The 26962-nt window shown below is 42.9% G+C and overlaps 1 protein-coding gene across 6 annotated transcripts in view; it reads right to left on the bottom strand.

Moving 5' to 3' along the window:
- CNGA3 (cyclic nucleotide gated channel subunit alpha 3) overlaps window positions 1–10335 on the bottom strand; it is a 34227-nt gene extending 23892 nt beyond the window's left edge. Inside the window, exons 1-3 of one of the 6 annotated variants that reach the window (XM_066983603.1) lie at window positions 9447–10335; window positions 5576–5646; window positions 1405–1536 (exon numbers count right to left, since the gene is read on the bottom strand). In XM_066983603.1, coding sequence (XP_066839704.1) covers window positions 1405–1505 — 101 coding nt within the window. In that variant the 5' untranslated portion in view covers window positions 1506–1536; window positions 5576–5646; window positions 9447–10335. Of the gene's footprint in view, window positions 1–1404; window positions 1537–5575; window positions 5647–8835; window positions 9366–9446 lie in introns of those variants that run through there. The other 5 variants (XM_013180788.3, XM_048048158.2, XM_048048161.2 and 2 more) reach the window with 5 other exon arrangements.
- Between the last annotated feature and the right edge of the window lie 16627 nt (window positions 10336–26962).

Below are 26962 nucleotides of genomic sequence, written 5' to 3' on the forward strand. Positions count from 1 at the left end.
ATTAATGCTGACCACAACAAACTTCATTTTAAATAAATGTCTCTTCAAGACCACACTTATCATGATAAAGTGCAATTCATATTTCAGTCCCTTTATCTGTCATAAGTCATTGCCTCTGAAACTGCAGGTGACTGCAGTGATTTAATTCTACATTTAAATCTTTATAACCACACTCACATCCCTGCTAGTAAGATCGTTTTGTGAGTGAGCTGCCAATCACTAATATTCTCTACCCTACTTCCCGCCCCCCCCCCCCCAAAAAAAAAGAACATAGGGAAGGAAAGGCTCATTTCAATCTGTGTTTTCCCTGTTTCTGAGGTATGACTGTAAATGGAGACAAAGTGACATGGCCCTTCCAAATCTCCCCAACACCACAAGGTAGTATAACTAAGTCAAGCAAGCCATACTGCACAGAATAAAAGCAGCTCCATTTTTACACCTACATGCCAGAAGGTATCATGTAAGCAAAGCAGGAAGGAAAAAAAAAAAAAAAAAGACTAATCTGAAGAGGACAGGGATCATATCCATACTACATGCTAGGAGCATGCAATCCAAAATTATCACAACCCAGGCAGTCCTATTATACCTACAGGCTTTTGAATACTCTGGTCTGGGTGCACAGTTGATCAGCAAGAGACCACCTGAAAAGGCCTCCATAGCTGAGGTGGTTAACCACAAGCCAAAAGCAGGCCACTTTTTCAAGCCTGTACAGGTGCTGTGGATCATCAGACACTTTCCAGCAGGCCCAGCAGCATTTGCCCAGACTAAAGAAATGACTGGTGCTGTGTGAAAAATAAGTCCTAAGCACACTGGGCTTTTTAAGTAGTTTTATTTTAAGCAGTTACTTCAAAACTATTGGAACAGAGGAAAGTGGATGTAAAGAAACCATTACAGTTCAACTGTACAGTGAGAGGCTCTGAAAAGACACTACAAAAATGTTGATACCTTAACATGCTATATATGTTCCCTATCACAGGAGCCAGGCAGTTTGAAGAGGTTGCTTTTAAAAACCTTCCTAAGGCTTTTCACCGCATGGCACTGGGAGGATCCTTTTTTCTCCAAATCCCAAGCAAACTCCAAACACAGGTTCTTGCAAGCTGCATGGTGACTCAAGACAGATGTTTCTCCTTATTGAGCTGTTATAATTACCACTAAAGTGAATATGATTTATTCCTGAGGTAATACAGGTTCTAGATCCAAAACTACAAGCCATGATAACCTTCTTATCGCTGTCTCTTCTGTACTTTGGATATACACTGCTAAGTCAGTTAAATACACTGGGTCAACAGTGATGTGGTATAACACTTCCAAAATGCAGAGCCAGAGGACTGTCACAATATATGCAGCAATCTGCCTTCTTGCAAATTATGCAGCAATGTGACTGTGATGAAATGAACGCATTACCTGATAAAGCCATTTTCAATCCTTTCAATATCTTCATCAGTAGTTCTGACAGACAGTCTGTGCATACCAGGGTAGGAGTGCTGGGTGTTGATTTTTGCCATTTTGCTTTACATATTAACATCTAAATGATAGCTGAAAAAGAAGAAAAAACACGTTTTGTGAAGGCTGCTAGAGTAATGTGATGATTTCTTAAAAACAGTGATTTACTAAACCAACACAACGGTAAAAAGCAAATTCAACCATTTAAAGAATAGCCATTGTTATTTACACACACAATATGACAGCCAGACATAATGAAATGAGTCTAGAAATAGTCCCCATTTACCTTATTTAACTCTTGGAAACCTGGTTAGTGTTTCAAATTTCTCATTTTTCTTCAGTAAATACAAAACTGTCTGTTTTTAAATACATATCAGCTAACTTAAGCTTTTCTAGGGAAAAAACAAGCGTTTCTATGACATATTGATATAAAAAAATAAAGAGGTCTTTCAACCCACTCTCAGATTTCAATGTTCACTCCGAAGAACTGATTCCTGAAGCAAAGATAATTTATGCTAAAAATATAACTACATATAAAAATGTTAATTGAAACATTCTTACAAAATGAGTCAATTTTGTATGTTCAAAAAACATTTTGAATTGTAACTGTATATCCATTATAAATATCAATGATATGATTTGTTTTCAAACAATTCAGCCTTTGAGAGAGAAATATTTTAATAAATTAACCAGCCAAATGAATCTGTTTCAAAGTAAATATAGTACCAAAAATCTCTTATCTCCAGGAAAAATTTTCATTAATCATTTCTGAGTTATAATTATTGCTCCTATTACATACCTTGTACCACAGAAATAGATAGGTTATGCACAATGGCGATTTGGTGATTTGAATGTTTATTTTGCCCCAGCAGTGAGCTTAAATTTAACTGCCATTTCTCAAATATTAATTTGAACATAATTTGAGATAAGATTAAAATGTGGTTTTCCTTTAGTCGTTACTGATTTCTTTCAAGTTCAGCATACCAAAACCTGCAAAAGTAGCCTACCATTTACGCTCTCACTGCCCAGGTCCCAAAACTCGATGTTATAATGGGAGGCTACAATGCAGTGGGCAGGGAGTTATGAGCACTTCATTTAAAAACAGAGCAGCATGCTTCCTGATGGCAAATTATTGTGCGCAGACAAAAGGCACAGCGGCAAATTGCTTCTTCCTACTAATAGTTGCTCTTGCTGCCTGTTGCATTTCCACTGCTTGGAGCTACGCTAAGTCTAACGAAAAGGAGCTTTGGAGTAAGGTGGCATGAGTTGCTTGAATTTTACTGTGCTGTATAGTCACTACTCTCCTTTAAAGCTCAGCCAAATCAATTTTTTCTTAAACCGAAATAGAATTCTCCGTCACATTGCAGGAGAGTTGTCACTCTTCCACTCAACAGCATAATGTATTCCCCAGGTACCTCATTAGACTTCCACTTTATACTACTTCAAAGTTTTAAAAACCTGATGGTGAGAAAAGCAGAACAATTCGTAAGTAACAAAGCACTAACTTTGTTCTAAGGATGCTTTTCCAACACAAAATTAGCACGGAGTTAAGATCTTCACTAGTTCTGCCAGCTAACACAATAACCCCGTCATTAGTTGTGACGATTCACAATCAGATTGACGTCTATCTACAGCAGTTCTCAAACTAAAGTCACCTGGCTTATGATATCCAACAAAATGAGTATCTCTGGTAAGACAATAGGAGTATGAGATAATAAAAAACTTCCGAAATCCAGGGATGACGTAGCTAATTTGCTACCAGCAACAGGTAGTCCCTCACTAAAAAGAAACATTGTCTCTGTAAGTATATCTGTAAGCTTGAAACTGGCATGGCTTCTCCAGATGTTACTAATCTCCTGGAATTAGATATTACTAATCTGGAATTAGACACCACTAATAGATGCTGGATATTGCTAATCTCCTGCAATGCTTTGAATACGCCCGTGGAGTAGTGAGTACAGCAAACAGTTGCACGCTTTATTTAGACTTTCAAAAGCTGGACTACTGAAGAAACAAAACAAGCTGCAGGACATAAAACCAACACTACTTTGGATGAAAAGCTAGCTAAGAAGACAGACAGCAGCAACAGGACTGAACAGTCAACCTTCGCCACTGCAGAAGTTTAAGAACAATATTCCTCAGGCTTCCATGTGAATACCCAACATTAATGGTGTGGATGTAAAGAACGAGCAGTGAGACAAGATCTCAGGATGGCAAAAAGTACTGCAGAAACAAGAGGAGTGCAGGGAACTTCAGAGACCCACATCAACTAGATCAATTTCTCGACTTGATGGCAAGTGACATGCAACGTAGGGAAATGCAAATCAATGCACGCCGGTAAAAAGCATGTAAACTACAACCTTATGGGCTCCCAAACTAACCGTGTGCTCTCACAAAGGGAACCTGAACATTATATACGTACAGCTCAGTGAAATGCCCTGCTCAGTGCCAAGCAGGCCTGCTGACACAATAGCTAACAAGATGAGGGAAGATGTATACATGGGTAGTGTTAATAACACAAAGAATATTAAAACTGCTCCATGAAACAACAGTGCAGACCCATCTGGAATACTCTTAGTCCTGCCCTTAAACAAAATATACCGCAGAACAATACCACGGCAAGAATGACCAAGAAAGGCAATGAATAAGAAGCCTTTTATTGTTAATTATTGTTATATTTTATTGGAGATATTTTATTAAAAATTTTAGATTTTATTATAAAATAAAAATATGTGGGCAAACAGAGCTCACTTCAGAGCCCTTACAGTGATTTCAGCTGTAAAATCTCAATTCAATATACACTGCAATCTGAACCCCTATTCTGCACTAGAATGGAAGAAAGGCGGAGGGAAAAAATCACAGAAGCACAAGCCCACCATTAAGCAGTAAAGCACATTGATATATTTTTGGAAGAAGTGAGGGAGAATTATTAAATTGTGCCATGCAAGCCCAGCTGTGGTAGAGGGAGATGGAGCACAGGACTGGCAGAAATAACCAACGCAGGGATTTGGTTACAGGGAAGGTGGTGAGACCTGAATAAACATAGTCGGCCTTGCATGAAGCACATGAAATTCTGACAAATTACAGGCCGATAAAGAAGTATTTGTTCCTTCTAGACCTCCAAGGTTCCTAACAATAAGTGTGTTTTGAAATGCTTTTCTCTTCCAAATTCCATGAAATTGCATCCAAACCCAGCCAGAGTCTGTCTAGGCAGCAGCTCACAGGGAGCTTGGTGCTGCCAGGAGTCAGCCAGCAGGAAAACGCTGCAGTGGCGTGAGGCTCCTCACAAACCTTTTGGAGAACTCTTCAGACAGCGCCAGCTGGGGTCCACGAGCCTAAACCTTTCACAAAAAGTGGATGCTTACAAGACAGTTTTAAGAACAGCACAGAGCTCATCTTTGTATTTTAAGACAGTTGTTGCAGTGAGTTGCCCTTGGTTGGCTGCCAGCTGCTTTCTCACTCCTTCTCCTCAACAATCCAGGGGAGAAAGTAAGATGACAAAGCTCGTGGGTTGACAAAGACAGGGAGATCACTTACCGATTACTGTCACAGGCCAAACAGACTTGACTTGAGGAAAATTATTGTAATTTATTGCCAATTAATACAATAGAGTTGGATGGTAACAGACAAAAACAGCTTTCCCCTCCACCCCTCCTGCTTTTTTCCCCAAGCTCGTAGGTACCCTGGCTGCTCTGAATATTTAACGCTGGAAATTACACTGAGGGTAAAACTTGACTGCCTAAAGGCTGACATGTCTGATAAGTCCATGGTGGGCACTCAAAACAGGTATCTAGCTCACAAGAAAGTTACCTAGATAGAGAGGTAGATAAGCAAATACGTAGGTAGGCAGGTAAGCAGGTAGGCAGACAGACAGACATAGTCATGTGAGCCTAAGCCTAGTTATCCAGTTTGGGGCAAGAAATTTGAAGAACTGGATCCTTAAACTATCCTCATGATTTTTAATTTTCCAGAACTCAGTGACTTCTGTTTAAGCACGCTGCGTCACACCACAGAAAACAGAAACTGCCACAGGTTGCCACAGTTTTTCAGAAGTGAAGAATTGTCTAGTGTTGGAAAGCAAAATAAAACCTATCTGAAATAATCCAAGTTCTTGAAAGAATGACATCTTTACCTGTGACTTACGCAGAGTTCTCACATGCTTCCTCAGTCAGTATTTCTTTCCTTGTTACCAATTACACTAACCTGAAAGAGATTAATAATAATTCCACACTCCATAATATTGCTTTTTGGTGCGTAAATCACTGAGACTGAAATAAGAGACAAGTGAGAAGTATGTGTTATCCTACTAAAAATATAATAAATTACAAATCAGTGATAGCTCTCCCTATTCCAGATGCACGTAGTCCAAGTACTGTTTAGTACTCTTCCTTCTAGATTAAGCTGCAACTGATGTTTTATGTAAAATTCTTTTATATGCACTGTTTGGTATAAGACACCCATTTCATCAAGACAGCCAGTTGTCTAACAGCAAACATGAGTTCAAGAGACAAATGAAAGCTTCAGATTCACATAAGCATTTCCTAATTTTGAAAACTAGGTCCTATTAATTTCTTCATAATATTAAAGACTTAGGACTAAAGGTACGAAGGCTGCAGGATGTATCTGTTAGGAAGGCCACCATCCAGTGGCTTTCCCAAGTTGAGCACCCAGGCTCCCTACAGAAGGCATGCAGAAAATCAGGTACCCAAGAATACGATGCTGAGAAGGAACACCAGCCAAGAGGAAATGACTGAAGCTAAAATAGGAGACTGAAAATCAGTAGGCGTCTAACTCCTGGCCAAAAGTGACTGCCTAAACAGACTGCAGGACACACTCACATGTACTTTCTCATGGGTTTGCTGTACTCTGACAATACACACTAGGGCAGCTGCAGGGATGGCCTCTGAGCAGCTTCACAGGTTAGGAATTTGACAATTCTGCACATGCCCAGCAGAAACAAACAAACAAATGAATAAAAACACACAGGTATACATTTAAATGTTACAAATTACATCAAATTTAGGAAGTTGCTGGCTATCAGCTAAGCCACCAAAACCAACTGGGTAGGTAGCCTGTCAAAACTGTGTAATACATATGAGCTGAAACATCCGTGAAAGAGGCTGGATTTAATATATTCTCCCTCCATCAAGATGCCACGTTTGAGCTACTCTAACAGTTCCACTTCTGGACGGAATATGTTAACTCCCTATAACTCAATTCCAAAATACCAACCAAGCAAACGCCTATTAAAATTTCTGATGTGAAACAAACATAATTGTTTATCAAATAATGATGCCAGATCAAGCTGTTTACACCACCACTTAATATTCTTAAAGCTTATTTGTTCAGATGAAAAGGACTACAAACAGGTAATACGGCAGAATTCAAAAACAGCTTTTCAAGGTGAATTATTTATCACTGCCACAGAGTAAAGGTGACTTTAATTCTGACTTTATAATGGATCTTACGTGTTTGTGTAGTTGGTAATACACTGTTGTTCTTAAGACTTTGACAAATGTTTTACTTATTGCTTTGGAAGCAGTGATAAGCTGCATCAGATCGCTTACATCATTTTAGTTAAAACACTTTCCAAATCCTCACACAGCCTCTCGGGTTCAACCCTGGTAAGTCCTTGGGATTTATTTTGGGATTTGACCTCCACCTACATAATCCTTGTTACATCACTTTGCAGTAGTTGTAGTTCAGCTGTACATGAGTGGTGTATGTTATTCATGACAGTCAGCAGTTCAACCAGTACAGGCAAAAATGGATTTCTAGGACTGGAGAACTGGACCCTGAGGTAACTCTATGATTTGAAGACGTGGTGCAACTTGTTCTTTCAGTGTCTTAGAGCTTTCCAAATTAACCTGCAGATTTAACTCTGGCAAACTCTCATGGAAATGAGCTTTGTATAAAGGCTACTGGAACAAGTCCAAGGGGTTGAAAAAATAATAAGCAGGCTGCACCGCCATGCCCTCATCAACCATGATACCTAACAGCTTAAAACACCAGTTCTTAAACCCTGTGAGCTCTTTCAAAATTACCATTTTTATGATTACCTGCTAAGACATATTGCATTTTCAATAGTCCATGGGCACTATCTCCTGAAGTATATGTCATTTATATGCACAGCCTAGTAACCCCAGTACTGAAGATCTGTCCAACAAACACTTTTCCTCATAGGTACTCCAGGATGCGCATGGATTATGACACTGCTTATTCGTATAATTTATAGTTTTAGAATGAAATGAATATGATTATCCTTGATCCATTTGATGGCTAGGTCCTTGATGCCTTAAAGTAGCAAAACAATATTTTAAATAAATATAATTATTTGGTTTGGGCTTCCCTCTATACCTGTGAATTATTAGTAATATATGTCAATTTTCTAAGATTTACTCTTTTTTTTTTCCCAGAACATTTTCTGTGAATTTGTTATTCTTAGACTGGAAACTGTTGAGCAGAAAATAGCTGTGTATATTGAGCATAGTATTGTAAATTACAGAGCAGTAAGTTACAAATTACAGTTGAATGGACAACCAAGGCACATTGCGTTCTTTCTGTTGCCAGTAATGATGCAGGTATCCATGTTTATGTATGGAAAATAAGCTCGGCAAGGCTTCTCCAACCGCTAGCTAAAACTTCGCAGTTCTGCCAACATCTTTGTCGGTGCAGTTAGTGTTAAAAGTGAACATAAGAGGGGAATGAATGTTGCTAAAACATATCAGATTCACTGTAACGGTATTTACAAAATACATCGATATGTATACATGTGTATGAATGCTACCCATTCTAACTCGCTCCCTTCCCACTTTACGTAAACTACCACAGCCATCCCACTCGGCTAGGAAAGGAAAGCATGAGAGGCAATTTGTGTCATGTCTCACATGCAGTAGCAAGGCTTTCAGCAGAAGGGGATTTAACAGATGCTAATGCAACGAGATGGCAACGTTGGAGAAGCCTGCAGGATAACGTGCTGAATTGAAATGACAGAGCTTGGGTGCAAACTGGATGACAAAGGCTGGGATGAGCAGAGGCACACAGGAGGCAAAGCTGAGAGACGCTGACATGGAAGCATGGTGTATAATTTCGTAAAGCTGATGTGCTCTTCTCTCGTACCGTTCACTGCTTGTTTACCACTGATTACCTTTGCTGCTTAGACATCCTGACAGTCCCATTATCACGTGAACTGTGAATTTTTCTAATCGGGTGGTTTTAGCATGCACACTCAAAGAAAATGATATATTAAAAAAAAAAAAAAAAGAAAAAGAAAAAATAACTGTGCAGAATAAAGGCAAAATTATGCTATTGCAAAAACTAACATCTGAAACTCAAATTTACTCAATTATAACAATATAAATTACAGGTTTTTAAATATAATAGTTCTCTTACTCCTTGCTTTGATTGAAACAACTCCGGATGTAGGAAATACAGTAAGAATAGTTCATTATTAAACAGTACCAACATTTGCATTGAATATCATTTTTCCAGGGATCTGAAGCAGTGTTCAAGTCATTTTTCCTTGTATTCCCTTTGGCTTTTAGCAAGTGAGTAGAGTATGCTTCAGATAAAGACACTGTTTATACTAATTATTGTATCTTGCACACTCGCAGGCACGCCGTGGACTGGTTTACACCTCACACGTTTTGCAAGAGATGTCATACCGATCAAAACAAGACCAGTTTAGCGGGAGCTCCAGGAACCCCAAGAAAGGAGCTTGCCCTGTGCCATCTGCTACCATTTTCTTGGCAGCGTGTGGGGCAACTTCAGGCTCACCCCACAGGCACCAGGCAGCAGGGAGGTTAGGGGCGCTGACCAGACAGGTGCCTTAGGCACTGAGAGTGGGGCGATTCCCCTCGACCCCACAGATCTTTGTGTGAATTAACGTAATTAACGCTTAAAATAAAAAGAGCATGAAAGTTACGCTACCCCGGCAAACTTGTGAGCCCAGCGGAGGGCAGGCGGAGAGGTGCCGCAGCCCCACACCTCCTCCTCCAACTCACCCTTGGCGCTCTCCGTGCCGCTGTCGGCGCTCACAAACTCCCTCCCTCCGCCCGACCGGCTCCGGGGGCGAGCGATATATCGATATCCGCGGCGATATCCGCGGCTCCGGCTCCTCTCCGGCTCCGGAGCTCCCCGGCGGGGCCGGGCCCGGCGCGGCCGCCCCCGGGCGGATTAGGGCCAAAGCCCGCCCGCCTGAGCCCGGCTCAGCGGGAAAAGCCGCTCCGAGGGCTCGGCGATCCTGTTAAGTTCTCGGAAGGGATCAAAACGTCAGAGCGGCCCGCCGGGCGCTCATGCCCTCCTCCTCTTCCTCCTCCTCCTCTTCCTCCGGCGGCCGGGCGCCTCAGCCCCTCGCTGCCCGCCGCCGCCATCCCGCCGCCGGCCATGCTGAGGGGAGAGGGCGGGCGGGGAGGCTCCGCGGGCTCCCCCGGCTCTTTCGCTCCCCTCTCGCCTTCCTCCTCCTCATATTCCTCTTCCTCATCTTCCTCCCCCTCTTCATCTTCCTCCTCCTCGGCCTCGGCGGCTGGCAGCGTGAGGGAGCGGGTGGGGCCCCACACGAGGGCGGCCGTGAGGAGCAGGTGTCCCCGAGGGATTTCTCCTCGGGGTACCGCTGGATAAGTTTCTTCCCCCGTATTTTGCCACCCCACGCCTGCAGCAGGCAGGCAGTTCCCCTCGTTTTGTCACGTTTGAGGTCCGTGAAGGCTGTCACACTCCCCTGAACTTCTTCCCCTGACTCCGACGCTGCTTTTCGCAGGGTCCTGAAAAGCTGGAAACGAAGTGCTGTGTGCGAAAGCGCCATAAAACGACCACTCGGCTGGAAAAAGAGCCAGCAAAGCCATGTCGTTTGTAGCTGAGAGGCTGTTGCACCTTGCTGCACAACGTCAGTTCAGCTAGACTGAACAAAACGACTAGAAATGCATGTAAGTGCTCGGGTCTGTGGAGAGGGAACGAATTACTCACTGCTTTCCCCACTCTAAAAAAATATTTTATATATGAAAGATTAAGCACACCACGCACTACTCAGAGGAAAAAGCTTAAAACTCTTAAAACACAATGAGAAATTCAAGGTCTACTTTCTCAAGCAACTATCACGTCAGTCTTCAGAGCAACACAGTGTTTGTTTGTTGATCAAAATAGAAATGTCCAGGAAGGCAGCAAGCATTTGAAGAGCATGTTTTTGCTTTTCCTTTGCTGCTCTATTGTTCCCTAGAGACCTCCAGGCAGTATTTTGGAAGCACAGGCGTGGGAGCTAGCCTACCAGGGGTGCACGACCTGCCAGGCTGCTGTCTTCCCTCGTGAAGCTCAGACACTGGTAGAACTTTATAGGTCTTACGTCTAGATACACACTGTCTGCGTATCCTGGCTTCCTATTACAAGGCCTAGTCATGCACATTGCCCCCATGTTCTGGTTGCTATATGAAAGGAGCCTGGGCAGGGAATACACGAAAAACCTGTGGAATTTTTCCAAAGGTCCCAGATCTGGATAGCAAGAGGGCTAGGACTTGTGGTTGCATTGCAACTTGTTTCATCACCAAACTCTGGGATACAGTTTAAAGGCTAGTGCCGACGAATGCAAAGAAAGGAAGTCTATAGAGTCTGCAATTTTAGGGAGGATAAGTTCTCATCTAACCCATATTACTGCTTTTTGGTAGGGAGATGCTACTTCCTTGGTTTTGACACAATTGGCTTCAGCTTGGTATTTGGCCCAGAAATGTGTAAATTTGCAACTTAACTGTTATTTTTGGCACCTAACCTTGGTAAAAATTACCCTATGTATATATTAACCATTTAAGGGAGGCAACCAAAAGTAAATTATACATGCATACACAAAAAGACAGTTCTGCCCAGTGACTCGTGTCCCTCCCAGACACAAGCAAAGCATTTCTAAAGGACATGGGATAAGATTGTCACTTCCCAAGCAAGCCTGTTCAGGGGAATGATTGTAAGAGCGGGAGGGGAATGATTGTAATGGAAAGTAGTAATGGAGGCTTTTTGTCTTTAATATGCGCTGATGAGACCTCCGTGTATTGGGCTTCATATCTGACTGGAAAGAAGCAATGTTCTTGTAGTGATAATGATGAAATCTGACAAACTGTATCACAGATTTATGAAAAGTGCTTACATTTATGAGAGAGCTAAGCAGTGTCTTAATCAAAGTATTCAGAAAAAACCTTCAACCCTCAATCTTGCAGTGACATTCCGGTTCTATGAAACATTCCTGGATGATTCAATAGCTGATTCAAGGGCCCCATAACATAAGATTCATATTTGAGTATCGTCAAATGAAGAACAGAAACTGAGGAAATCTCTGCTCTGCTTGTCTTCTCCCATCGTTAGTTAAATACAGAATCATGGAATAGTTTGGGTTGGAAGGCCCCAGAGCTGAACACAATAAAATGAAGTTAAAGAAGAAAATATACAAGCACATAACAGAGCATAATATAAATGGTCTTCTTTTTGTTAAACTGGATGTGTTTCCTAATACTCTACGTCTGTTCAGGCATTTTATCTATCAGACGAAGTTTTTCTCCAGAGAAAAATATTCAGGGGCAGTCAGTCATACTAGCCATCTGCCACTGCAGACCTTGACTTTAGGTTCAAACACAATTTTGCAAATAAAATAAGGAGAGTTCTGAAAAGTGGTTAACTATTTGGAAGAGCCTCAAGGGAAAAAATGTGTGGATGTTTTTGACCAATGGAAATCAATGAAATGTCTTCTCAGAGAACAACACAAAAGGGATGATATTTCAGATATCTGAGCAAATACTCTCTCCCCATGAACACACAATAATTGACCCAAAATAGAAAAACTCAGTAGATAATTCAGTTTTGCCTTAACATAAAGGTCCAGTTCCATTTTAGATACCCCAGTGCACTCTGCTTAGCTTCTAGTTGCATTTCCAAGAGGGCAAAAGTCTCCCATAGATCCTGTGTCATGTATACAAATTCCACTCAGCTGCCCCCCTTACTTCAGTGCATCTCAAACAGCATAACATCTGTATTTATGCAACTGAAACCCGTCCCCAAGTCACAAGTCCCTTAAAAATTTTAACCAAAAAATCCATCTTTTATATTATAGAATTAAATCTCTGAGAGAAAAAATGTTTCATAGAGGAAAAAAAAAATGTTTTATGAAAATTTCCAAGCACTTACCATAAGATGTGTGTTTGCTTAAAAATGCTATTTTCATTTCTAGGAATTAATGCATTGTCAATATAACTACTTTTTAAAAATATATATATAAGATTATTTTTCAATTTTTAGTTGAAGCTGAATTACATAAGTTTTAGAATAGGTAATTGATTTCTCAAAATGAAAATGGAGCATACTAGAAATGTATAAAAGTTACAGCATGCACTGATTGTTTTCCTTTCACTCTCTTGGGTTCTTCCCGGAATAGTCTGTATAGTTTAAGAGAGAAGTCATCGTTCACTGTAGAAATACCAGTCCTACATTTACAGTTCTCTAGAGGGGTCAAAGCCTTAATTAAAGCCTAAAATTCCAACTACAATATTCTTTATGTAGGCTGTTAAAATAAACACCAGAGTTACAAGCAATATTAAGCGTTCTCCATTAAGTGTGCCACCTTATTTGCAGCTTTCCTGTTGCATTCGAGACACTACATGTTTCTCCCTTGAAACAGGGCCCGTCCTGGAACAACAGAGATTTTACTGGTGCCAAATCAAAACCAAGCTAGGAGAGTGCAGCCACTCTCGCACAAAAGTAGCAATCTGGGATGAGAAGCCATTCAGAGCAATGACTGTTGCTAGCACAGGATACCTGGGACAAGGTGCTCCACGCCACACACCAGGCAGGGGGGATGATCCCTGCCACTGCAGAAAAATATGTGATTAAACCATCTGTTGTCCAAATAGCAAGGCATGCATCACTAAAGCAGCGCAACAGTAACAGTGAACACGGAGCAAAGGGAGGACCAAGGTTTTGGAGACAGTAAGAAAGAGAGAGGAATAGAAAGGGAAGAAAATCAGGAAAAAGTGGGATTAGTTGAAAGGTGATGAAGAGAAGACAAAGTGGTAGCAGAGCTCCTTACACCAAGAAATAGAACCACTGTTATAAGGATGAGGGAATCAGGGATTGAAAAGCCCAAGAAAAGGGCAAAAGAAGGCTTAAACTTGCTGCAAGTTTATGAAGGTTTGTATATATGCTCACAATACAGGCCAAGTCACGCGCACACACAAAAAAAAAAAGAGCTACTTTGCACCACAGATACAAAGTATGTGCTCGAGATATACACAAGGTGAGGGGAGGCTGATGGTAGGGAGCTGCTGATCCACCTGTACCTCCTTCTGGTCCTCTTGCACCATTTGCTTATGAGATACAGGGACTGCTGAGGGCATTGCACCACCACAGTGTTCTGCTAGTTACCTAAAAATGCTGGGACAGGCTCTTTTTAACGTGTTTACCCAAATGAAAATCTGGTTAGCTAAATATGCTGCTTTTCTAAATATTGGTGCATATTCCAGACATTGATATTGGGGCTATCCCTCTCCAAAGGCAGCCTCAGTGTCTGTGGCTGGTAATTATATCTGAAACCATGTCCAAAATTAAATGTAACTAGTTGCAAAGCTCACAAATATAATTCTGCTAAACAATCTCCAGAGGAGATTGAACAAGCATATTGAAAATGTAGAGCTGCACAGACAAAACACAGAGAAGCGTTGGTATGGAGCCACTAGTGCTCTAAACATACTTGGCAGGTCGCATGGAGCACACACAGAAAACTGACAAAAAGGCTCAATTGCAGTTTATTTTCATCAGTCATTGTCAAAGTAGCAGGCACTAGCAGGCAGAAAAACATCCTGAGTGGTATTAAATTTGGCAACATTCTTCAGTTCTGACATTTATCCCTATGTGACAATTGTGTTTGTATTCAAACCTATTTACTAGTAGGTTTCAACCTGCTAGTGTCAGAGTTTGGCCAGTTGTTTAGGTGCTGATGATGACAGAAAAAATAAAAAACTAAAAAATAAAAGTAAAAAATAAACCTTTTCACTTTTCAATTTCCTGAGTTGTTAGATATAAGAGAAAATGTGCCAGTACAGGAAATAAGTATTCCTTCTTTCCAGCATTCTCCTAATTTCCATGATACTTTCTTTCCATGTCTGGCCTATGCTTCATTTGTATTCATTAAAGCAGCCCTCTGAGAGCTATCAACAAGCAGGTTCGACCTGCTGACAGCTGCAAGGCATCACGCATCGAAACAGATTTGTTCAGCACGGTGATGCAGATGATGTAACTCGCTGACCTAAAATTATTGGTCTCTGACGGTGGAAAACGTAACCATGAATTACCATGTCTGATTTCAACAAAGTATCTTGCAATTCTATATGCAAATTAAGGATCCACATCGTCCACAATTAAGCAAAGCATCAGTGATAGCTTGCAGCTGGAAATTGTAATCAATAGGGAAGGGAACATCTCTGGGTTCTGGCTCTTCAAAATAAAAGAAAAGAAAAAAAAAAAGAAAAAAGAAAAATCAACCCCTTATGTTCCAATCTTCCATGCCTTCATCTTTGGCTACCTGGTTATTAAACACAGTCTTCTCTGTCATACCTTTCTTTCTCATTTTATTCTTCTCCAGCCTTTTTAGAGCTTGCAAGTGAAATTCCCCAACTGTCAGTCCACTCTGAATTCTTCCTCTTGTTTTCTTTCATCTTTCACGTCATGAACTTCTCACACTTACCCTCAAGGCCCTGTTTAACTGCGTCCATCTACTTCTCTCTTTCATGTTTTCTTGCTTTGCTGTTGTGCCAAGAATTTCATTTTGTAGATTTTTATTCTGGCTTCACTGTGTGTTTAGTTTAATTTTCCTTTTAATAAAACTAGAACATAGCTGCCAATACCCACATAAAGGCTTTCATAGCTTATTTTGTAGTCTAGAAAAATGCTAATATTGAAGTCGTATTTAATAAGTGCCTTTCTGTCTAGAAACTTCACAGAATCACAGCACCACAGAGGTGCTGAGGCTGTCAGGGCCCTCTGGAGGCCGCCAGGCCCAAGCCCTGCCCCAGCAGGGCCACCCAGCGCAGGCTGCCCAGGCCCATCTCCAGGTGGATTTTAAAGACCCCACAGCCTCTTTGGACAACCTAGCTTCTTGTCCTGGCACTGGGCACAACTGGAAAGAGCCTGTCTCCGTCCTCTCTGCACCCTCCCTTCAGGTATTTACAGACATGGATGAGATCCCCCCTGAGTCTCCTCCCCTCCATGCTGAACAGCCCCAGCTCTCTCAGCCTGCTCATAGGAGAGGGGCTCCAGTCCCTCGCTCATCTTCGTGGCTCTCTGCTGGACTCCTTCCAGTATGTCCATGTCTCTCTCGTACTGGGGGTCCCAGAGCTGGACACAGTGCTCCACAGTGCTCCTCACCAATGCTGAGCAGAGGTGTAGGATCGCCTCTGTTGACCTGCTGGTGATACTTTGCCTGCAGATCAAGAGAAGCTGTTGCATTATATTACTAATCCTCTGCTGCTGATGCCTGCCACCATTCAGGATTTGCTTCCTCGGTATCTTGGAGGAAAAAAAGACTTCTTAGTAAGGTGCCAACAAGACTACAGAAGATCTGGACTTCAGCTCTCAGCTTTTTAACAAATCTTTCTGTGCATCAGTTGCCATTTTTCAAGTGAGAGTCATTTTCTGGCTTACAAATATTACCAGAATAGCTCTAGTAATGTCTATTAGTTGTTAGGTGTAATACTTCACCTACTGAGCATAGGCGGCAACATAGACCAGTGGTTAGGTGCACACTTTGCTCCCTAGAAAAATGGCTTTAGTTTTATCCTCTGCGAGAAAACTCTTGGGACCTGAGGCAAATCTCTGCGTTCTGCTTCCTCAATCAAGTACATGGGCATTAAACTCCTGAGGAAATCAAATCTCTGTGGTGCTAAACTTCAGATATCCTATTACACCTTTTTTGTCAATCTATAAAATGTGAGAGGTATACTTTAACAGACACTGTTTAAATAACTGAGCAAATATGAAGTCTTTTGTAAATTTTTGACTCACACACATGCTTCTCCTTCAGTCCCATTCAGCAGTGCATTGCCTGCTCCAACTTCTTTTCCTACACTGTTACAGCTATGAAAGGCATCAGCTAAAAAGGGCATTCCTTCCTAGAAGCGACTAATTTCTGCCACACTGCCAAGTTGTCCCTCCTTCCCTTCCCTTCATTTCAAGTCTCTGCTCCATTCGCAGTTACAGCCTCCAGCCACAGGACTTCTGAGATTGACTTTCTAAATGTAGCTGGGCAGAAGAAGAAATGAGCAGAATCGGGCTAGGCATGAACGTTGTAAAGCATCCCCCTACCGGCCTGCACTGGTACGGTGAGCATACAGGATGGGAAAGATCCACATCTATAATTAGTCTAGGAGTTCAATTAAATGGTAGCATATCTGCCAGCAGAAGAAATAAGAGGCAGAGAAAATATAGGACATGGATTGTTGTGGGGAAAAAAAAAAAAAAATAAACAGCTGAGGTAATGAATAGGTGAGGTAATGATCTTGCTGCACCAGAAAAAAAAAAAATATCTGAGAGTTAAATGGCCAGGTTAGTAAAATAAAGAGAAATAGTTGAGGAGTTGAGGTGCATTCATGCATAAGATTAATTTCCACAGGGATCCACAAATTATTGAACACAGATGTAGCAGATCAAGAAGAAAGGATCAGGCATCCAGCTGTCACCATGAAGACAGCGTCAGACACCTGCTTCCTACCAAACCTGACTGGAATCCAAGAGTTTTTTCAAGAGTTTTGAGTGGTCCACCTCAAAACCTTGCACACCGAGAAAAGCATCTCTCAGTCTCACCTAGCAGTCTTAAGGAGCGCAGGCCTAGCAATGGCTCCATCAAGAGTGGTGGGTATCCTGTGTCCCTGAGGAATATATCGGCAGTGAAATCCAGTAACTTCTTAATTATTCCACACACATTTCAGACCAGTTGGCTGTTGGGTTGGAGAACCATGAAAATTTTCCTGTCAGTGCACATACGTTTCTACAAATAACTGCAGTATCTGCCCATGTGTCCAGAAGACAGGGCATTTCCTCACTAGCAACCCCTGGTGAAAAGACCTTGTCAAGGTGCAATGTTTATCCGCTTGCCAATCAGCAAAGCAGGCGAAGTAGGAACATGCCGCACCAGCCCAAAGGATATGATGAAGGGTGCACTTCCCTTTTGCTCTTTCCTGAAATGAATTGCTTCTTAGAGCTCTCCCGTTCTAGTTTTGCAACATCCCTTTCATCCTCCAGAGCATAATACACAAAGTATAATCTCACCAGAGTGAATATTGGTGCTTTAAAAATCCTGTAGCTCTCAGAAATATGCACTAGAAATCTTATAGCTGGTGAGCTGAGGTGTTATGACACTTATTTTTTTTCTCAAAGAAAAAGTTTTAAGAAATCTTTGTCTTCAGTGAGTTGGTTATAATGCATGGCCCATGCTCTATTTTCAGGAGAGGGAATTTCCTTGTCTGAAAGCAGCACTGGGAAAGCAGCCTTTCCATTTCTCTGTGTTTTGTGACACTGCCTGTCCAGAGCAGTTATTTGCCTTTACTTACATATACTGAAAGTGCCTTTTGTATCATGCTGTGTTCTTTAACTAAATCCATTTTATTGCTTTCATTACACCCCTGTGAGTTAAAGGAACACTGCCAACAACACAATGGCTAAACAACCATAAAAATTAAACATTATCTTGAGCTATTTTCTTTTAAATGGAAAAAACAGGCAGAACTGGAAAGAAAATCACAGTTGTTGAGTGCAGTAAATTGGATATTTTTTTACATATACTTTGACAGTCTTTGAGAAAGAAAGAATTTCACACGGATATATCTTCTCCAGCTGCTTTCCATCTCTCCAGAGTTAGTCTATTGAGATGAAGTTCCCTTTAACTCCAGGACAAGCTGGCTTGAGAGTTTTGGGGTTAATCATCAGTAGCCTCTGAGAAATAAAGAAGAAAAAAGCAGCAACAACTTTCCCCAAATGCACCAGAAAGATAGGAGTTCATTGCAATAGTTTTCAGTGCCTTGACTTAGTTTGTGGTAAAATTAAATCCTGAGCCCATTGTGGACTGGAAGCATTCGGGACTCACCAGTTGCTAGCAGATGCTGCAGTGCCCTGCATCCAGCAGCAGGGCAGCGTTTTGAGGAATGTCTGACCTGTGAGGCAAAGGGTAGGTCTGACAAGAGGACTGAGCCAGCTGAGACTGTGGCTTCAGTTCTTTACAGATGCCCTGCTCTGCGAGCTCAGGCTCAGAGCATCTATGCAGTGTTCAGGCTGGGTAATAACAGAGCTTTGCCCTGCTCACATCTTCATGAAGAGGCGATGGGGTTTGCTGTGCCATGAGCACCTGTCCGCTGGCTTCCCTCTGGGGAGCTGCAGAGCTTGGGACAAGTTCGCACCAAGTGCATGGCACCAAGCCATGAGGAGCTTCAGTTCATGAGCACGCTTCAACTCGTGATTAATTCGCAGTGTATACACATCCTGGTCACATTCGTCTACATTTCTGTGGGGAAAAAAAAAAAAAAGTCTTAAAATTGGGAAACTATCTATATCAGCATTTCATACGAGCACACTGCCATTTTCCAGGGATGGGGAATGGGAAGAAGTAACAACATATGTGGACATTTTAACATCTGTATTGTGAGACGCTCACACTTGTGCTCCTTAACATCATGTGCAGTCCATATGCAAAGAGAGGCATTTTTATCAGCCCCATACAGGAGCTGCTGGCAGGAAGAAGTGCAACTTCATAAAAAATTATGGTAATGAACTGCAATACCCTGACAGCTGCTAATGAGAGCTAATTTTCCAGAACTGTTTGTACCACAGTCCTGCATGTACTGGTTTACATGCTTTGCGGTTCCCTGCCAGATGAAAGTTTAAAATCTTGAACTCTATCTAAAGATAACACAAAGTAAGGTAATTTAGTGCAAGAAGTGAATGACATTGGCTTTGTATGGAAAGAATGTACAGAAATCCTTTTTGCGATAGAAAATATGCATAGAATTACTGACGGCTCTTGTCTTTTTAAGGGGAACAGAAAAAGCTGCCAAGGGCACAAGCTGCAGGTTGGCACCCAGTGCTCCTCTGGGGTACAAGGAGGGCTGTGCTGTATGAACGAATTGCATGGTTGCACCTGACTGCTGAGAGCACGTTGCTCTGTTTTTGCACTGTGAAATGTTATCAGTAAAAGGTAATTCCTGAACTCACTTCTACAAATCCACCACCATCAAGCCCCCATCCTACGTTAGCTAAGCTCAGCACTGTAAAACACCATCACGCCCAGGAACTTCCAGGGACTTCACTGAGCTGCACCAGGCCCCGAGCTGGAAGCAGGCAGTGCAACAGAGCTGTCCTTCCACACCTGGAGGCCAGTTGTCAATATCCAAAACCGAAACAACCACCCTTTGTTGTCAAAAACAAGTGATTAGTGGCAATTAGTGCTGCTAGAAGCCTCCTTCTGAACCTGTTGGGCTATTAATGATATCAGACGTAATGATGCTATCCAGGAAGCGAATCCTCATCCTTTTATGACAGCCTTGTAACCTACTCACTGAACTGCAAGTACTCAGCTGCTCTAAACTTGTGCAGGTCCAGGGAAACCAGCAGAGCTGAGCTTATTTACCCTATCTGAGGCTTTGGCTATGGGGTTCTGCCATGAGGGCCATTATCGTTAACGCTAATATTTCTCTCAAGACTGCTGTGGTCTGCAGTAAAGCACCGCCAGGATGCCTGACAGGCGAACAAAGCTTTTTAAAATCTCATTTTCTCCAAGTTTAGAAATCATCATTTCCTGTTTGCGCTGTAGTTCTGACCCATTTCTTCTGATTGTTCTGCTTCAGAGGAGTTAAATGAACGAAGATCGGTGCAATAATTGGACGGAATTGCAAACCTGAGGAGAGCTCATTTGGTTTCATTCCCAAGAGAAACACTGATTAGATTTGCTTCAAAAAGCCACTTGCATTTAAACAGCTTGGGTTATGATTTCGAGCCCAGTTACAGAGCGGGAGCTCACTTGAAGAAAACCATGCAGATCACACGTGCAAATATAAAACAAAAGAATTCAAAAGACAGCAGAACCAGAAACAAGGAATAGAAACCTTCAAATGGTACGTGTGAAGTGAGGTGTAGTAAGGGGGAAGGACAGGGCTGCGTGCAATACTTTTTAACCCAAAGTAAGTGAGCTTTTCCTTGGCTTGCATAAAAATAAATGCAGAATCCACAGCAGCAGGCACTGCATCCAACTGAAATCAATGGGGAGCACCCTATACATTTTTGTACAGCAGGTTTGGATCCTTGATATATAAATGAAAGCCTTGGCAGCCACCTAAAACAGGTCATTTTTTACAGGCAAAATCACACGACAAGCCATTACAGGCTAAACTTTCAAAATAATACAATTTGGTGTTACTGCCGAGGCAAGCGGAGGTATTTGCATAAGAGGAGGCCAAGGCACAGACAGATGAGGAACCTCTCTGCCTGGTGCCTTGGTGAGCACTCAGAAAAGCCAGCTCGTGCCCCTCTCTGTCAGCAGAGAGCTTGGAGGGATGGGGAACACGCGGTCATGGTCTGCAGGGACACAGCTCACAGCCCGAGAGAGGTGTGGAAGCTCCCGCTGCCTGCAAGCCTACCTGTGAAGTCGCCTACGATGTGGTGCGAGGCAAACCGCCTGCAGACACGGGCTCAGCGAGCCGTGCAGAAGCACGACAGATGCTCAGGGAGCTGTAGAGGTGTTGCTGTGAATTTTCATGCCGCAGTGTTTAACGAAACACGACTGCAAATGCATCCTTCTTAGTGTCTCCCAGGTGACTCGCTTGGGATAAACAGCGTACTCAAGTACACTTATTTTTCACGTTGCTTCTCAGGGCAAGCCTCTCTTAGGGAAAATGAAACGATCCTGCTCCCTCCAGGGGCGATTTTTAGTGAAATGTTTTTCAGGCTGGAGGCACTGGTAGGGATGCAGCCCAGCTTCTCCAAGCAGAATAAATGGGCATTTTCAGTCACATAATGGAGGTCCATCAGCAGCAAGCACGGGGAAAGGGAGACACTGATGTGAAATGTAAAGCAGAGCTTAAAAGCTTGTCTCGTCATGCTTTTGGAAGTCATTGCTGGGCCTCGCTAGTGAGCCTGAGGATGCTGAGGGCCTGCAGTCAAATGCTGGTAACCACGGATTGAAGATTTCACTTTCACAGCTCATCAGTGTCTGTACTTGGATCGAACAACAGCATGCATAGACGAGGAGTTGGACTGTGCCCTGAAATACCTGAGACACGCTGAGTGGTCAGTATCTCACTGCTTTCCGTGGGTGCTTTGCCAAGCTGTGAGCCTGGAAAGTAAAGAACTGAAGCAACAGAGGAACTAAAGAAAGCATGTGGGGAAAGTACAAGGGGTTGGCAGCTCCAAGTGTCCGTGTGCTGGCTTTGCCTTCAGCAGAAAGCAGTGACCAATGACAACCACGGAGCACAAAGGAGAAGAAAAAAAATCATATCCTCTTTATTCCACTTCTGGAGTTATTTTAGCCAACACCATCTATTTCCATCTCCTTTTACTGGTGGATAAAGCAGGCAGCGACAGTCTGACTCGGTCCCACGCCAAGAGGCATCAGGTGGCCCCCAGCACTGCGGTACCGCAGGCAGATGTGGCCAGCCCCAGCTCACACAAATCAGATGAGGCAAAGCTGAAATGCTGAAGAAAGTAAAAATGCTTTTGAAAAGTGCATATCATTGGTTGGGGCCAGTGGGAGCTGTTGTGTGGTGATACCAATGGGACCACAGCCAGTAATGGCAGAGACAACAGCAATCTTTGCCAACGTGAGCATACTGCGGGCAAGCTTGGCATAAACCAGTTTCCTGATAGCCCCCAGCAGTGGTCACTGCACCCTCTCCCTGATTTACTGAGCAGGTTACTGGCTCTCGCTCTTCTCTTGGCAGCAGAGACAGGATCTTGCTAGATGGCTCATCTCTGCCTGTCCGTTGAGGGGCTGCCACCTTTGCAGTGTGAGTGCTGTGCTACCCGTGCCCAAGCTCCCTTTAATTTGCACACGGGTGCTTGGTTGGTCCTGTACGATGGCCACAGAGCCTCCACAGCAGCAGCTGCCAGCAAAACACGTTTGGAAGCTGATGCTGCTGTACGTGAGGAATGAGGAAGGCTGCGCCTCAGCCTCTGCCCCCGTTGGCCTGAGTAGGCACATGGACTTGCTCTGGGAATGGTATAGACCGCTTCAGGGGTGCTCGAGGTGGGGGTTTCAATACTGCTCTGTTGATCTCAGCTATGAACACCTCTCTGGCCCAGCTTCCCGCTGGGCTGTACGCAGACACACAACAAAGAGGGTCTTTGGTGTGCCATCGGAGTATTGCGGTGCAGGAGGAACCAGCTTTTGAGGGGAACTTACACGGGCTGACCTTAAAAACCCACTGTTAGCTCTTCTAATTTTCTCTTTCTTTCAATCCAGTTTTTCATATGGGGAAAACCTGCTGTATTTATTGTCTACTTCATACTCAGAAGGACAGCAAGGCACCCTAATGCATCTCTCCGGATCAGCAGCCTTCAAAGAGACTGCTACTGATCTTCTGATGTCTCTTGGAAAGGCAAATGAGAAATGGCAGCCCAGCTGCCACTGGGAAAAGGCATTTCCCAGGACAGTGCCTTTTTTCTACACAGAGGAAACTCAGGGAAAACTTTTGGTGGTCAGCAAGACTGACAGCTCGAGATGGGTCCAGGGAGTTTCTGGAAATAGCTTCAGAGGCTGGCAGTGAAACACAAGAACTCGTGAGATTAATCCTGCTGAAATCCTGCGCAGCCGATAAGCATTAACCCTGCTTGCACCTGCCTACACATAGAATAACAGATACTGGATGAGTTGATGCTGGAAACGATGGGAAGGAAAGGAACATTTTGGCAGATTACATTCATAAAGGTTATCTCCCCATTTATTGTCTTACATAGCACTGAAGGACAAGTTTCATGCCTTGAGGAAATAGTATTCCCGAAGCAAGGTTGTCCTTAAATCCTTTCCTCACTAAGAGAGACAAGAATTCCTAGAAAGCACTAAGTGCTAGAGGTTTTTCTGCTGAAGTAAGGAGACTGAGTATGGGCTTCAGATACTTGTGTCATGCTACTGAGAGCTACTGAGAGACCAAGAAGAGCTCAGTGGTTTCTCCTGCCCCTTGCATCGCCATGCAGCTGTCTCAAAGAGAGAAACCTGTAAGTCTTTTGGGCTTTAGCACCCTTTTTCCGGTGATAAATAATATGTTACTCTTGGGATGTTTCACTTGGCTTGACATTATCCTCAAAGCATGGACTGATCAGTCTGACTACACTACTACCTACCAGAGGGTGAATTGTGTGCTCCTGCAGTTCAGAGGTATGCAAGCCCAGATGTCTCTTTTGTACGGTGATTCCAATTCTGATGGCTCATTCACATGGATCCTTTCAACACAGAAAAGAGGATGAGCGTCTTCTCCAAAATCAAAACCTCTCAAATGTGAGCAGTCACCATCTCCAATGAAACTCCATTCACATTTCACAGCTATGTCAAATAACAACATAGTATAAAAATAAGGAAATCAACTTCACAAGCTTCTGATAGCTAAACTCAGGTCCCAGCACTCAGCAGCAGTGTGATCAGGCCATTCTTGATACTGCAGGAATTGCAGATATTTTCAAAGATAAATCTCAAAGCTGTATCCTACATCTAAACTTTTGAAAAGTGGCATCACTGCATATTATTTTTCCTAAAAAACATATAGGGTAGGTCAGGTGACTAAATCTCTGCTGTGCTGTTTTCAAAGAATAACCAAAAACTAGGACAGTACGCAGGAAATCACTGTAGTCACTTTTCAAGAAGTCTGCAGTCACTTTAACTGTGGCTACGTTTTGCTTACACATAATGTGCAGGAGTGAACAGCAGAGGGTGTCAGCCTAAAGGAAAACTTGAGTTCACTGTATAGGATATATCCTGTTTGCTATAAATCACAGCAAAAATCAGTCCCTGTGAAGCTGTGGCTCAGTGTAAAGGGCACCGGGGAACCTGTCCAGCACCAATTCTTCAAGACCAAGATAAGGGAATAAAAGAATTGCCAACAACCCCCTCGTCCTAACCTCAAATCTTGCTCCACTAATTCTTTGTGCCCAAAGAGAGCCCAGACGGGATGGTTGGGTTCCCCCAGCCCATGCATGGATCTTTTATCAACCATGGCGGTGCCGCAGGGCCCTGGGGAGGGCTCTGCACAGCCAGGCATCTCGGGGCACTGCACCCACAACATCAGCACCCTCAAACACCATACCCACCTGGACCAGAGCTTTAGTCCCATGCTTTATGGGACTTTCAGGCTCATCGGCCACTTAAGTCAGCAAGGAATGAGCGGGTGGGTAGTTTTGAATGTCTCCATAAGTGCCTGTCCCTTTAGGCACCTAGGGCATGGAATTCCTCCTGGCAGGACTGAGCGCCAAGCAAGCAGCCCAGTGCTCTTCTGTGAGAGAGTAGCTTCCTTCCTCCTTCTTCATCAGCTTTGCCGAGGTGATGGGAGAAAAGATCCATGGGGGCTTCTTCCTTCTGCTGGTGAAGTACTGCTTGAACAACCACGAAGAGCAACTGTGTCGGGTACAAAAGCAGGCCAGTAAAGGAGAACAGACCTTAAAGGGCCTGAGCTCCACACACAGCTGGACCCATCCACGGCTTGCTGATTAAAACAGGTGCTGCTTCCTCAACCAGGAAGCCATTCTCTCTATTATCCAGCTTAAAGACCTGGTTTTGCCATTAAAAAGTGTCAAAATAGTAGTTATGTTAATGTTTTCATTCATTTAATGACTATTTTTTAGACTTGAATGATTTTTCAATGTACCTTGCAGAATGGATAAATGTTCCCTTGGTGACTTTCTGGGCAGCAGCTCAGAGAAATTTTTAGTGGCATTCTTCATGGCCTGCCTTGGCATCTGTAGGTATGCCTTTGTTTTCTAAAGCTTTCTAGGGACAAAATTATTTCTTTCACATTGCTTCAAATAATCAAGCAGAGTCTCTCTGGGTATAATGGATATAAGCAGCCAAACACGAGATACTCCTGCAGTATTCACCAGAGGGAATGACTCCACTGACAGAGCTCAGTGCTATTTTGGGTGCTGTGGGTTATCTCACACAGCATCTACCAGCCAGACCAAGAGTCCAAGTCTTCCGTAAGTCATAGGTCATGTATATCTCTCTGAACCACATGTCTTGGAGACCTTAGGTATCTCAGGACTGGACAGATGCATCTAGGTAAATGGACTTCATTGCCGATAGAAATAACCAACATAGATATTTTAGAAGTTCCTTAATTTATTTTGGCTTCCTCTGGAAGCCCACTTTTGGCTACAGTATTCATGATCATCATATCTACATCCTGAATCACTGTATTTTCCTTCAGCTCAATTCAGTTAGATGCCAAACCTGGATCCTGGATGCACACCTACTGCTCACCAAGTCCATACATTTAGATACCAGCTCTCAGAAGAAAATTCTCAAGCGTGGCTCTCACCACTAACTTGGCTAACTTTCTTTTGCGTATTTTAGTTCATAAAAACCCTTTTGGGTCACAAATGAGACGCATTTTGAAATTATTATATAGTCATAAGCACCAGGTGAATATTATGGGAATTAATTAAGTCATGTTTATTTGTGTCTGCAATGCCTGTAAGAACAACCCCTTAAAGTTATTTGGAGCCACTGCTGGAAAGTGCAAAACTGCAGTGCCATCGAGATCAGTATTATATAGCTTGCAAGAAGACCCAAGCCCTTGCAGAAGTACTCATAAACTAATTCAACAGAAAAAAAAAAAAAAGGCAGCAGTAGATGGGCATTTGCACATGTATGGGATATAACATGAAGTTATAATAAAAGACAAAATAAAAAGTATAATAAAATATAACTCTCTTTTTAATAGCCTACTCTACCTTAGCTACTGCACACCTCTTCTCAGGTCTGTCTTTGCCAGTTTTTGTGAAGGAGTGAGCGGACCCGACCTCTCCTCTTTTTCCTGACCTCTTTAAAGTCAAAAAGAGTTTGCCACAGCACATATAAACCACATATACACAAATCCTAATATTTACAGGAACAAAAGTTTCGGTGTGAGACACAGCCGATGGTGAGAGATGAGGCACAATGTGTTCATTGCTTTGGCATGCTACGGACTTCAAAGTTTTCAGGTCATGGTTAAAACTAGTCAGACCATTGCCTGAATGCATTGATCTCTCTTTAAGTAATACAGGGTGGGAAGGCTTGGGAAAGGGATAAAAAAGGACAACCAGTTACCAGTCATCCGCCTGCTTGTCACCGAGACGGTTCCTGTCAGTGGGCCGGATTCCGGCCTGTTCAAAGTGTCACACATTTATAGGAGGAAGGGTGCCCACCATGCCCACCAACGTGGAGAATGACAGGGTTCATTTAAAAAAGACCTCTTCTTAAGCTTCTCCCTTGAGTGTAACCTATTTCTCTGTGGCAGTAAAATATGCAGTCTCCTTGCTGCTCTTCCAGCCA

This window comes from Anser cygnoides, chromosome 1, assembly GCF_040182565.1.
Source record: "Anser cygnoides isolate HZ-2024a breed goose chromosome 1, Taihu_goose_T2T_genome, whole genome shotgun sequence".
Lineage (NCBI taxonomy): Eukaryota > Metazoa > Chordata > Aves > Anseriformes > Anatidae > Anser > Anser cygnoides.